Source organism: Dicentrarchus labrax, unplaced genomic scaffold (genome assembly GCF_905237075.1).
Source record: "Dicentrarchus labrax unplaced genomic scaffold, dlabrax2021, whole genome shotgun sequence".
In the NCBI taxonomy this organism is placed as follows: Eukaryota; Metazoa; Chordata; class Actinopteri; family Moronidae; genus Dicentrarchus; species Dicentrarchus labrax.
Genome location: NW_026136711.1, coordinates 6,989,711 through 7,001,896, shown reverse-complemented (window position 1 = coordinate 7,001,896; position 12,186 = coordinate 6,989,711). Strand labels below are relative to the sequence as shown.

Genomic DNA, 12,186 nt, shown 5'->3' with positions numbered 1-12,186 from the left:
AGAGCCTCTCCCTCTCATTGACAAGCTGTCTGAATTAGGAAATGCTCCCACGGGCTTCAACAAAGATAAATGACGGCGCAGGAGCAGCAGCCCAGTCGGCATTGACAAACACAGGAGGGTCTCAGCCTGGAAATATGATTTATAGGCGGCAGATCATTAAGTGTATGCTGTATGACTCAAAAGAGGAGTTTTCCTTTCACTGTTTAGGTTATTTATGCGTTTCATTTTAGTGGTAGGTCTCCAATCAATTATATTAATATTCAGGACACACAGTATAACAGGAGATTCCACTCATTTGCGTCTCCAATAAAATAAGACACCAGAAAAGACATCATCAAAATCTCTGCTCGCTTTCTACCTGTCCTCTGTGAAACAATACCTCAAAAACAACATCATCATTACATACACACACACACACACACACACACACACACACACACACGTGCTTGCTCGACCGCCACCGTGACTGTCTAATTAAAGACAGAACATGTGGAAGCCCTCCAGGCTCTAAAAACACATAAACAAGAGGGTTGGCGAAACAGTAGCCTGATCTTGTTTCACATTGTCAGCCTGAGGCTAAAACACGCTGCATACCCCTCTGCTCTCTGCAAGGTGGGAAGAGAAGCTGCCACTTTGTCAGAGCTGTTGTCAGGGGCCGACGTGATGATGACAGATTGATCAAAGACAGACAGGTGAAAGTCCGAATTTCACGAGAATTGGAGCACATTTATGTATTCTTACAGTAGCACTAGTAGCAAATGTGTTTAATATCTGCAGGACGGGTCATACTGTATGTGCTTCAGTATGTAGGCTACATTTTACACTCCCAGTACACACAGAGTTCTTCATTGATGGCCAATGAGGAGCCCCAGTGGAAGGGTAAAAGTCTCACGCCTTAATGATATCTAAAAGGGGCTGCTTGTACATTTTCTCAGTCAGCTTGCAGATCTGAGCCTTCTGACCTCCTGTTTGTGAGAGGCGGCGATGAGGTCAAGGTACAGATACAATAAATACCGCAAGCAGTGCCATTGATGTCCACAATGATTTCCATAATGACTCCCAAAACAGCATTTCAGTCTGACAGATAGCTATTGACAAGCTGATCGAACAGCCTCGCTGAAGAAAGATTCCAGCGCTGAAAAAACTTCAGGACTTCATATCTCTCTGTAGATTAAATCCTGATCGACTGGTTCAAGGCCTGCTGCATTTTATTTAGAATCCTAAAGAACAGAACGTTCAGTGCTTCAAATTGGGCAGTTTATGCAAAGTTTGACTGAAGAAGGAAAGGTTGTTTCAGATCAGCGGGCAGGTGGATATTCCGTTTAAAAGTCACCTCTCATCACACAGCAATTATCACAGGTGATGACTCAATATACAGTATAACCAACATTTTAGGGGTGTAAAGATTTACCGATGCAAGTCAGAATTCAGTTTTAACCTTATAAATGCGACTACATCAGATACCTGGATGGATGTACCATGAACCGGTTGATGGTCCAATTCTAAAGTTATAAATCAGTTGACTGAACATCGTCCCACAAAGAAAAACATTTTGGGGATTCCCTGGTATTTTATAAAATATATGTATTTGAAGGTGAGCAATGTAACTTATATAGAATTAGCTTTTTTAAATTTAGAATGAAAAATAAATGTCTACATTACAATAAATGTTAAGAGCTGTATCAGATTGCATTGTATCGCATTGAGCTGTTCCATATTAAAATGCATCTTTCATAGATCGTATCATAGCCCATGTATCTAGATACAGATCAGATAGGAACGCCCCTACAACATTTATGTTCACGGCAATAGAAATTTTATACAGATGTTCATATTCTCCAGAGGCTAAAGCTGACTGACTTTAGCAATGAGTAAAATATCTGGGCTACTGGGTGCAATGGGAATGGATACATACAGTACATGCATAAAGATGCATATCTGTTACACGTTTACACATTTATATATTTAAAATGTAATATTACAAAAATATATAGCTGGTATTCTATTTTTTTAATTTTAAGTGAAACAATCTTTTGATAGGTCTTAAAACTTAAATAAAATGTAGTTCATATAAATGTGGCCTCACCTTTTTAACGAGGTGAAACATTATTATTATTATAAAAACATTATTAATAAAATGTTGAGAACACACAAGACAAAAAAAACACCTTCATTAGGCAGGTACAGTCACTAGATGCAGGCTCAAAATTAAGTTTTTTTTAGGGCAAAGCCACTTTGGCTTTTGATAAATACATTGCAGCCAAAATGTAGGCCAACAAGCCAAACACTAACCGTATGACAGTATGATAGTAATTTCAAAAATTGCACAATTTTAAACATCTACAGCAGTAAAATGCAACATTAATTCAGCAGCAATATTAATCCAAAAACATCATATATGACTTGTTTATTTGTCGCATGTAGTTTAATGAGAAAGTCTGTAACTTTCTTTTAAGGCACAACAGCCAGTTCAGAACAGGGCAATGCCAAACTGGCCGGGTAGAAAGTTAATTTTAGAAGGGGCACTATAGCAACACGGCTGGGCATCCACGGCACTGGCCGTTTTGATTCTCAATCTGATCATAACACATCCAAGCAAGTGTTGTCACTGTTTTGATGTGGGCAATAAATAAATAATGAGCGGGGTGATCACAAACCGTCCACAGTGTATGAGAGGGAGGCTGCAGCTTGTAGCCTGGTAGTGTAATATTGTACTAAACAAAGTGAAGGCACATTGCTAGAAAACGGACTTCTCCATCTTCAAACACACATCACTGTTTCTGCTGGCTGCTCATAGTTGAAAAACCCATGAGTCCTTGACTCGTCGTTGTCAGTTCTTCAATTAAAGTGATGTGAGAAGTGAAGCACAGCAGCAGTTGCTTTTATCTGTGTATCTTTCGCTCATTCATCTAACTAGATTCAATTGTCGATTTCCTCCCTTGAACACTGTATGTTTCATGGGTTCCACAAAATACATTTTGTGTCAAACTACAGTCAATAGCACACATTGACCCGCTGTTTCCCACGCTGTGTGTATGCAGTACTTACGAGAGTGTCCTCTCCAGCCTGCTGCCGGCCGAGCCGATGATCTCCCCCAACGTACAGAACATCTGGCCCAGGAAGTCCTTCACAGAGGACACCAGCACACAGTTAATACTGCACAATACAGTCCAAACATGCAACTCAGCATCACTGTATCATTACCGTTACTGGAAAATACTGAAGCTGATATTTTATTAATATCAATGCTCAAATGAACGTTGTACAGTACAAGTATATTTCTATTTTCATTATACAGATTTTATAATTTATGAGCCACTATGGTTTTATTTGAAAACCATTCCCAGAAAATCAGAAAAGGAAAATGTGAGTTAATGTGCATTTCCATCCATTTGTTATACAAATATAAGAAGCAGGGCACATTGTGATAAACAGTTGGTGGTTCTATTTGTCCAGTTTAGTACCATTAAAGTTCCAGTGTGTAACATTTAGGAGGATCTATTGTCAGGAATGGAATATAATATTCATACGTATGTTTTCATTAGTGTATAATCACCTGAAAATAAGAATAGTTGTATTTTTGTTACTTTGGAATTATGCTTTTATTTCTGCTGTTTCTACAGCAGAAACACTGGCTCTAGATAGGGCCGTTAGCGTTTTTCACGTATTTCACAGCCGCAGTAGTTTCTCCTACACGCTTGAAAGGGGAGGGTGGAGCGGGGGAGTGGCAGTCTGCAACTACACTAGATGCCATTACATCCCACACACTGGTCCTTTAAACCCTTGCAGAATAGAGGACACCACAGGATGACATACTTAAAAGAGATCTAGTCAGACATCAACTTATGTTAATCCATGTGGAAAACATGATAATATATTGCTAATATAATGTTATGAAATATTCACTATGTCAGTTTCCACTGCACTTTTGCTATTAACTAATTAATTATAACTTGCGATATTTTACCTTTTTAAACCAAATGTTTGGTGTTTTGGCGCCAAAATTGAATGGCATATAAAATTGAATGTATATAAAAATCAATAGAAAATAGAAACCAACTCAACTCATCCTCCGCTTCCAAGTGTGTAGTAATGACACTGAACCTTTAACTAACAACACATTTAAAGGTCCAGTGTGTAACATTGAGGAGGATCTATTGTCAGAAATGGAATATAATATTCATAGGTATGTTTTCATTAGTGTATAATAACCTGAAAATAAGAATTTTAAGAATAAGAATAATTTATAATGAGCTGTTTTTATCTAGGGAGGGAGCGGGTCCTCTTCTATGAACTTCTATGCTTCTACAGTAGCCGAGACCAGACAAACCAAACACTGGTTGCACTGCTACATGCTACTGAATCCTACACACTGGTCCTTCATTTAAAGGAGGCGTTTTGGGGTAATAGTTAAATGTGCTTAAAACATAAACTACAATAATAATATGAAACATTTTCCCATACTTAATAAACAACTTAACTTCTTGTAAAAAAGCATTTAATTCAATTTGTTATTAGTGACAGTTATTTACTAGAGTGTGTGTAATGCATGAGATAAGGTTGTGAGCGAGCTGTCAGTAAAATGTGCTGAAATGAACAGGTGACTCAGACAAAGACGTAACATTCTGTTGTGGGATTTTGAGCCGTAGTCTCAGAGAAGAGCAGATCCACTGACAATCCAGCCCAGATGGTCTATTATCTGCAGAACCGTGACACTCCCTTCATTATTATATAAATCAATTAAGCAATCATGGAAACACAATGAAAGGTCATCCAGCTGTATGTTAAACACATTATAAGACCTCCTCAGCTCAGTTGGGGAAATGTCCAGCAGATAAGGAGAAAAGGAGAAATGAAATAAAGTTATGCAATGTGACGGCCACCTACCTTCTGCTCATCCAGGCAGGCAGGCAGGCAGTAAGGAAAGGCAGACACAAGTTAGAGGGAAAGCTGGAAAGACACAATGAAAACACTTTGAAATTGATATTAAAAAGGTAATGCTATATTCCTCGTAAAAAATAAAAACACTGAGGTGATGTCAAATGCTTTTAACATGAATAATTACTATAATAAAGCACTGCTTGTTGTATCTAAATTAAAACTGAAGTTATCCTTTAATATATACTTTCTTTCAATGACAAAGTCTGCATAGGCAGGAGGATGGGTAAAACAAACACAGGACTTTGCTGTTCCAGTTCAACTTATTTTAATATTTTAAGTTATGTATTAACTTTAGTAATGTACTCAACTTATGTCAGGTACGTAACGTAAAATCTTTCCCCGAACCGAAACAGACTGCGACCGGAGCTAGCTTTATTTTGACATTGCTTGTTTGTAATTGCTATCTTGACCTTGGACACATTTAGGTGAGGCAAAATGTGACATTACCGCGCTGTGTTTATTACGTTTCTTATGTTTGATACTGCACTGACGTTTACTTTTTATGACACAGTTAGCTATAGCTATAGGTAGCTAGCTGATAAGGTTGGTTCTCAGTATGTTCACTGTAGCTACCTGTGCTAAGCTAGTCCTCTTCATTTCATCACTAATGCTACACATACATCCTAACCCTGGACATACATGGACATGCCCAATTAATATCATATAAGTAGAGACTGTGATGAGGAAAATATAATAATAAGACATTTTTGGTGGGCAAAGGGGAATAGACTGAATATTGACCGTGTGCTTAGACCAAAAGGTTTGAGTTAAACAATGAAAATGAAACAAGCTAGCTTAGCATATAGCTTATATTTTACCAACTTATTAGATCTTTAGGGAAACTTATAAAGATGTATTTCTTTCTACATATATTATGGAGCTAAGTGTCACTTATTCATGTATTCACTTATATTTTTGACTCAGCTGATGATGTTTTACCGCCTCCTGTCAGCTTGAATACCAGTTCACGTCATTGTGGAACATATTAATAGGATTTCAAGGGTTTCTTACATGTTTTGAAAGGTTGGAGCTCCTGGTATCCACATTGTACCTGCAATTTAACAGAAAACAGCAAACGTTAGGGGTTTTCCTTCACACACTGCTATTACCTTACAACATTATCAGACTTGGAATTAAGCCATTTTTAGGGCAAGGCCACGTTGGCCTTTGATAAGTACAAATTTATTGGGGCATTGTGGCCAAAATGCCAAAATGTATGGCATCAAGGCCGAACAGTACATTGTATATAAAAAACACTAGCTCAACCTTAATGCAGCAGTAAAATGCGACAGTAAAGCAGCAGTAATATTAATCCAAAACATAATTTATAATAATATAACACTGACAGGGACCATTTTACTGCACAATGACTTCTTTAAGTAGATTTTGCTAGAATATTTTTTACCTTCGTAAGGTTTACAGTTTTTCTATCATTGACTAAACTAACTAAGTCTGCATACATTAGCTAGTTGGTACTAGCTAGCTTTTCTTTCTTTTTTTGCTGTTGCAGAAAAACTAAAAATACAAAATGTGATGGATCACATTAATTTGACCCGCGACTCCCGGGTCCGAAACACATTTGTGAGACCTAATGGGTTATGGCTATTTTAGCCTGACTTGGCACACCAAAGACGCTAACAATGTTAACTTTCTGAACGTCTATGGTTACAAATATATTTGTGGCAGAAATCTCGTGCTACTGTTGATGTCAAAGCGTCACTTTGTTTATTCTCCGCCACATCTGGCCATGGTATAATTCATGCTCTGCATCATGCAATGACATCCAAATAGGAAAAGCAGAGAGCACCACCCTAAAGAAAGAAAGCAAACTTAATTTGACAAGTAACAAATGGCAGCTCTCCTGGGAATACAATATTCATAATAAATTCAATTATTAGATATCATTTACATAGGAGGGATGAGTCAAGAGTGATGGAAAATAAAATGAACAATGACAGTGAACTGCATCTGCAACGTGCACACTGAAGTCTTCTCTGGCAGATATGTTGCTTTTCTCTTGTTCGTAGGGCTACTCTCTCTCTCTCTCTCTCTCTCTCTCTCTCTCTCTCTCTCTCTCTCTCTCTCTCCAAGCACTTCCTCTTAAGAGCTGTCACCAGGGGCCTTCTTTGAAAAGGATTTTGTTTGTGTTTGACAAAGGAAATCCACTCGTGTGCCGAATAACATTACACAGAGATCATGTATTCTTCAGCTCCTCATCTCTCTCCAGATCTCTCTGTCTCTCTCTCTGCCATCGCTCGTCAGCATCTTTCTGAAGTCTGCTGAGAGGGTGAAGGATGACACTGAGCTCTGCACAGTCTTTTCACCTGTTTTTTGATCTCTCTCCACTTCAGTTACAGAGCCACTTATTTAATCTGACAGTAATTAACACCCTCATTCCTGCAGGAGTCCCAAGCCTGCCTAGAGTAGATGGAGCATGGAAATACATGAAGGGGTTGTAAAAGGAATTCTTTATTGACTCAGCGGAGGAACCGCACTGTACTGAGATATAGTTATTTCAGCTTTATTAAAAGATGCACTGTAGATCTCAGCGGTGTTCGGTTCTCAAGACAGCAGGCTGGATGGGAGAGATGAGTGAGAAAGCCCTTAGGAGCGGCTGCTCCCCTGTTGGCCAGGGGTGAAAGCAAAGCTAAGACAATACAATATGACTTAAAACATTTCAATAGCTTTAAACAGTTGGCACAAAACTTCCCCGGTCACTGAAGTTTTTCATACACTTTTTTACACACACAGCATTTTTTGCATTTCAAAGTGAAAGAATAGTTTGTAAGAGGTGGTGGGAAGTGTTGGGAGGACAGTTTATGTCCCAAGCTCCTCTGCATTGTTCTCCATTCTCTCCTCTGTCTTTAACAACTGCCTTTCCCCTATTCCCCAATATTAGTTTTTACTTATTTTTCTCCTTTTTATATTCTTCAATGATACTTGTCTTCTAAAACTTACACATTTGAAAATGCAATTTCCAAGAACTGTACCTGCAAACTCTTCAATGGCAAAATGCTTTCACTGAACATTCAAAAAGTCAAGACAGAGTTCATTTATTTTCTTCCAATATCCACACCTAACATTGAAATCATAATAAACATTTTTATTGCTATGTTCCAGGAACTCTTTGGCACTTAAGTTTAGAGAAAAATACTTTGTGATCCCCTGACCTTTACTCTAGTGCCACAATGAGGTTGACATTTGTGTCAAATTTGTTTTGAGTGAAATGTCTATTGGGTGGCAGTTTGGTATAGACATCCATGTTCCCCACACGATGAATTGTAATAACTTTTTATCTTGCTAAGGTTATATCTTCAATTTATTCAATACTCCCCCCATCCTCTGTATGTACATGACATGGTTCGGTCCTGCCACCAAAGCAAAAGAAAGAGAGAAGAGAGAAAACAAAGGGAAACAGTATGTCACCCAATTTTTCACAAAGAAAGGTGGGTGTAGTCTGTGAGCAGTGGAAATTAACCTGTCAGCTCAGTCTACAGTGAAATCGCCTACTTTTGCTATTAGTTACTTAATATCTTCACAGAAAATTCTGTGAAGTGTTTACATTTCACTCTTTTAGCTGACATTTAATCAGTACAGGTGAACTGTTGGCAGCTATTTATACAAAATAGTATAAATAATAATATAGTAATGCATGTTACTAACTTCACTTCTTCCCCGGAGTTGTGCTTTCTCGTCTCGCAGGTTCTCATGGATCCTGGTGGAGCCTCCTGCCATGGTCCTGCTTGACTGCCATTGCTAATATCACTGATATTATTATTATTATTATTATTATTATTATTATTATTATTACTACTATTATTACTACAGTTACTATTATTACTATTGTCACTGCTCATTGTTGTAGTCGCCATCATCTTTTTCATGTTCATCATCTTCAGTCACTACTATCAGTGTACTAGTTGTTGCTACTGTTGTTGCTGTGCACCTCCGTCTGTCTGTCTGTCTGTCTGTCTCTCTCTCTCTCTCTCTCTCTCTCTCTCTCTCCTCACACCCCAACTGGTCGAGGCAGACGACCACCCACCTGGAGCCGGAGGATCTGTCCTAGGTTTCTGCCTTTTAACAGGCAGTTTTTCCTTGCCCTTGTCGCCAAGTGCTTGCTCATGGTGGTACTGTTGGGTCTCTGTAAATAATGTTATAAAGAGTTCGGTCTGGACCTACTCTATTTGAAAAGTGTCCTGAGATAACTTCTGTTATGAATTGGCGCTATACAAATAAAATTGAATTGAATTGAATTGAATTAAATCATATGCCAGGTGCCAGGACAGTAGATGCAGCTTCAGGCTCATCATGCCTGTCTCTCCATCCCTGTACCCTATCAATGAACCAGCCCTAAGGAGGTGAACAGCATTGTGTTGAATGACATGTCGGTTAGCATAACTGCAAGTGGTCTGTGGAAACTTTTTTTTGTTATTATGAGACACATAACAAAATCCTTTTCAGGGATAATGATCATCATATAAAACAAAAGCAGCCTATAATCGGTGATTCAGTCTGCATTAAAGTGACTTTTGTTTGTTAAATCATTTTATAGATGATAATGTTGATTTGTTTTAAGTGAAGAAGTTAATGTGTATTTTAGTTATTCATTAATGTTGAGAGAATTTTTCCATTCAAGAATTCTACTATTGAAATTACATTTAGACTGTAAAAGATGGCCTTCAGCACATTTCTTACAGAGGCTACCAGTGTTGCATTATATATTGAATTCCAGTATGCAGAATGTTGCATGCATCTCTGCACAGGGTTATATTTTCACAGCTCACTGTCAGTAAATATCCTACATAAGTATTAGACTACAAGAGAGTTGCAATGGGTCCATTGGGTCCTGGAGGTATGGTTTCAGCAATTTCGGAGTGGTGGCTTGGCAGTGGGGTCCAATTTGATATTTTTTCATGGGGTCTAAAATACCTGGCAGCTCCCCTGCTCCAAACCATTCACCTCAACCTCCTCACTATTACTTAACTTGGGTATAACATCTTGAATTGGTTGAAATGCTGTCAACAAACTATAGACCTTTTTCACAGCAACCAATTTTAATTTACGTTTCTTCTTTAGAAAAAAGGTTTTAGAAACAAAAAAAAATTGTATTCAACAATTGTTCACAGTGAGCTGTGAATCCAGTTTGTCAATTTTTGGAAGCTTGAATATGCAATTGAAAATATATATACATTTTTTTTTTTTTCATTTCTTTGAGATTTCTGAACAATTTTTGAAATATAAAATGTTTGTTTCAAAACTTAAAGATTCAAGTTTCTCTAAAGAAGAAAAGTAAATTATTATTAGTTGTTTCAAAACATAAGAGTTTGATTTTGACTTGAAAGTTGAAACTTGATGAGTTTTCTCAATTGTTTTACAGCACACTGGAATGGCTCTGCTACACTGAATGAAACTGAGCACTGGTACTGGTAATTATTGTTATTAACACTGGTAAAACCTGTGTCTACCCTACTATTACATATCATAATGGCTGCTGAGAAAATAGTCTTCCTCCAAAAAGTATTTGGCAGACACAAAATGTGTGTAGTATTACTGTAAAAAACATTTTGTAGAATAGGGTTCCTTTACCACCTCTCCACCTATTCTTTCTCTGCTCTACTTTGATGTTTTCCTTCATCCTTCCTTCCTGCTCTTAATGTTTAATCCCTTTACTCTCCTCGACACTCGGCCTTGTAGCCCTGTGATGGACAGCTGAAGGTTCTGAATGCTCAGAAGAGAGACCGACCCAGCAAGCGTAGCAGCGTGACGGGGCTGACAACTGTGTGACGAACTGACCAGCACGCCAGGCATCAGGAAAAGCTGGGAATGCAAGTTTCAGAATTTTTTTTAACACAAAATTGTGCAAGCACCACCCCAATTTTTCTATCCACGCCAATTGAGAGTGCATAAAATGATGGAGTTGTTTTGGAAAATGAATATGACTCCAGTACCCACTAAAATCACTTTGATTGTCTGCTGCTTTCTGGGTTTCATTTATTCTCAGTTCAGCATACGCCAAGTGTAGGGTTATAGGGCTTTGAAGAGGGAAGTAAAAGCCGGGGACTAATGGAAATAATGCAATTGAGAGCCGCCAGCTACATATACCACCAACCATGGCACTGTAGCTTGCCCAAAAGTGCTAAATGCAGTGCTCTCTGCCATTCAAAACAGTCACTCCATACCCCCCCCCACCCCACCCTACACACTCTCCTTACATCTCCATCATCGGTGTATCACCACTAGGTTTCAATCCATTTCAACAGAAATCTATCTCCCCCCTCCCCCCAACACTCGCTCTGTAAAAATCTCCTTCTCCTGCGATGTCAAATTGAGCTCAATTCAGAGCTTGGGTGGGATCAAATGAAATTACCACACAGTAGGATAAGCCTGTGAGCGATGGCCAAATGAGATTTGAGTGCGGAGGAGCAATAGAGTTGCTAAAAAATCGAATGACCTTGATTTACATGACAGGCGGTGGGGGAGCTGGAGGGCTTCTTATCAGAAATGTAGGTGAGCAATGGAAGTAGTTTTGTGGCATGTTTTGATACAGTGTAAATCACCTTCATATTTCTTCATATAGAAATAACTTCCTTCAGTTAGTATGTGATTCTTTATGAAACCCACATGGTAGGATTCTGATCACACAATGCACAACTACATGGGTCTTTAGTGGATTGAGATCCATGCATTTGAGTGGCACTAAATCAGAATCTGTGTGAGGGGTTTAGGGTGTCGTATCCTTTGTACCAGCAACTCCTGAGATTGTGGTTTATTAAAAACGTCCTCTTCGTGGCTTTATGCCAAGAAAGTTGCTCATACTCAGCAGTAAGAGCATTACACCGTGTAAAATGTGCAGCAAAGTAATTAAAGCTGATTCATATAGTCATCACGGTGGTGATTAGCGCAGTGGAATCACATTACTGTTATGTAAGTGTCAGCCAGTGAAAATCAACACTGTAATCAGAGGTTACGATTCTAACACCCATCATGATCCACCATGTATGGAGGCGGGGTACAGCATAGGAAGGCTACTGTAAGTCAGAGTTTATGTGGGGACATACATACATATACACCCTGAACATTTACTTTGTGTCTTCCATTCATTTTTTTATTCATTATATCCACTGACCTTTCAAAGGAAGGTATTTTCTAGATTTATCTTTAGCAATAATGATTTTAAGGTACTAATTAACACAATGCAACATTTTGAGGAATTGCCAGTGAACTTCAAAGCTGCCTCCTGTGTGA

The 12,186-nt window shown here is 38.5% G+C and overlaps 2 protein-coding genes across 2 annotated transcripts in view; one reads left to right on the top strand and one right to left on the bottom strand.

The window, feature by feature from the left end:
• LOC127371851 (zinc finger protein 679-like) overlaps window positions 1-12,186 on the top strand; it is a 395,275-nt gene that overhangs the window by 235,231 nt on the left and 147,858 nt on the right. The gene's annotated exons all lie outside the window — the stretch shown is intronic.
• Window positions 1-12,186, bottom strand: part of LOC127371835 (copine-9-like) — a 150,697-nt gene that overhangs the window by 76,270 nt on the left and 62,241 nt on the right. The window contains 2 exon segments of the mRNA XM_051414999.1: window positions 3,049-3,128; window positions 5,953-5,992. Coding sequence (XP_051270959.1) covers window positions 3,049-3,128; window positions 5,953-5,992 — 120 coding nt within the window.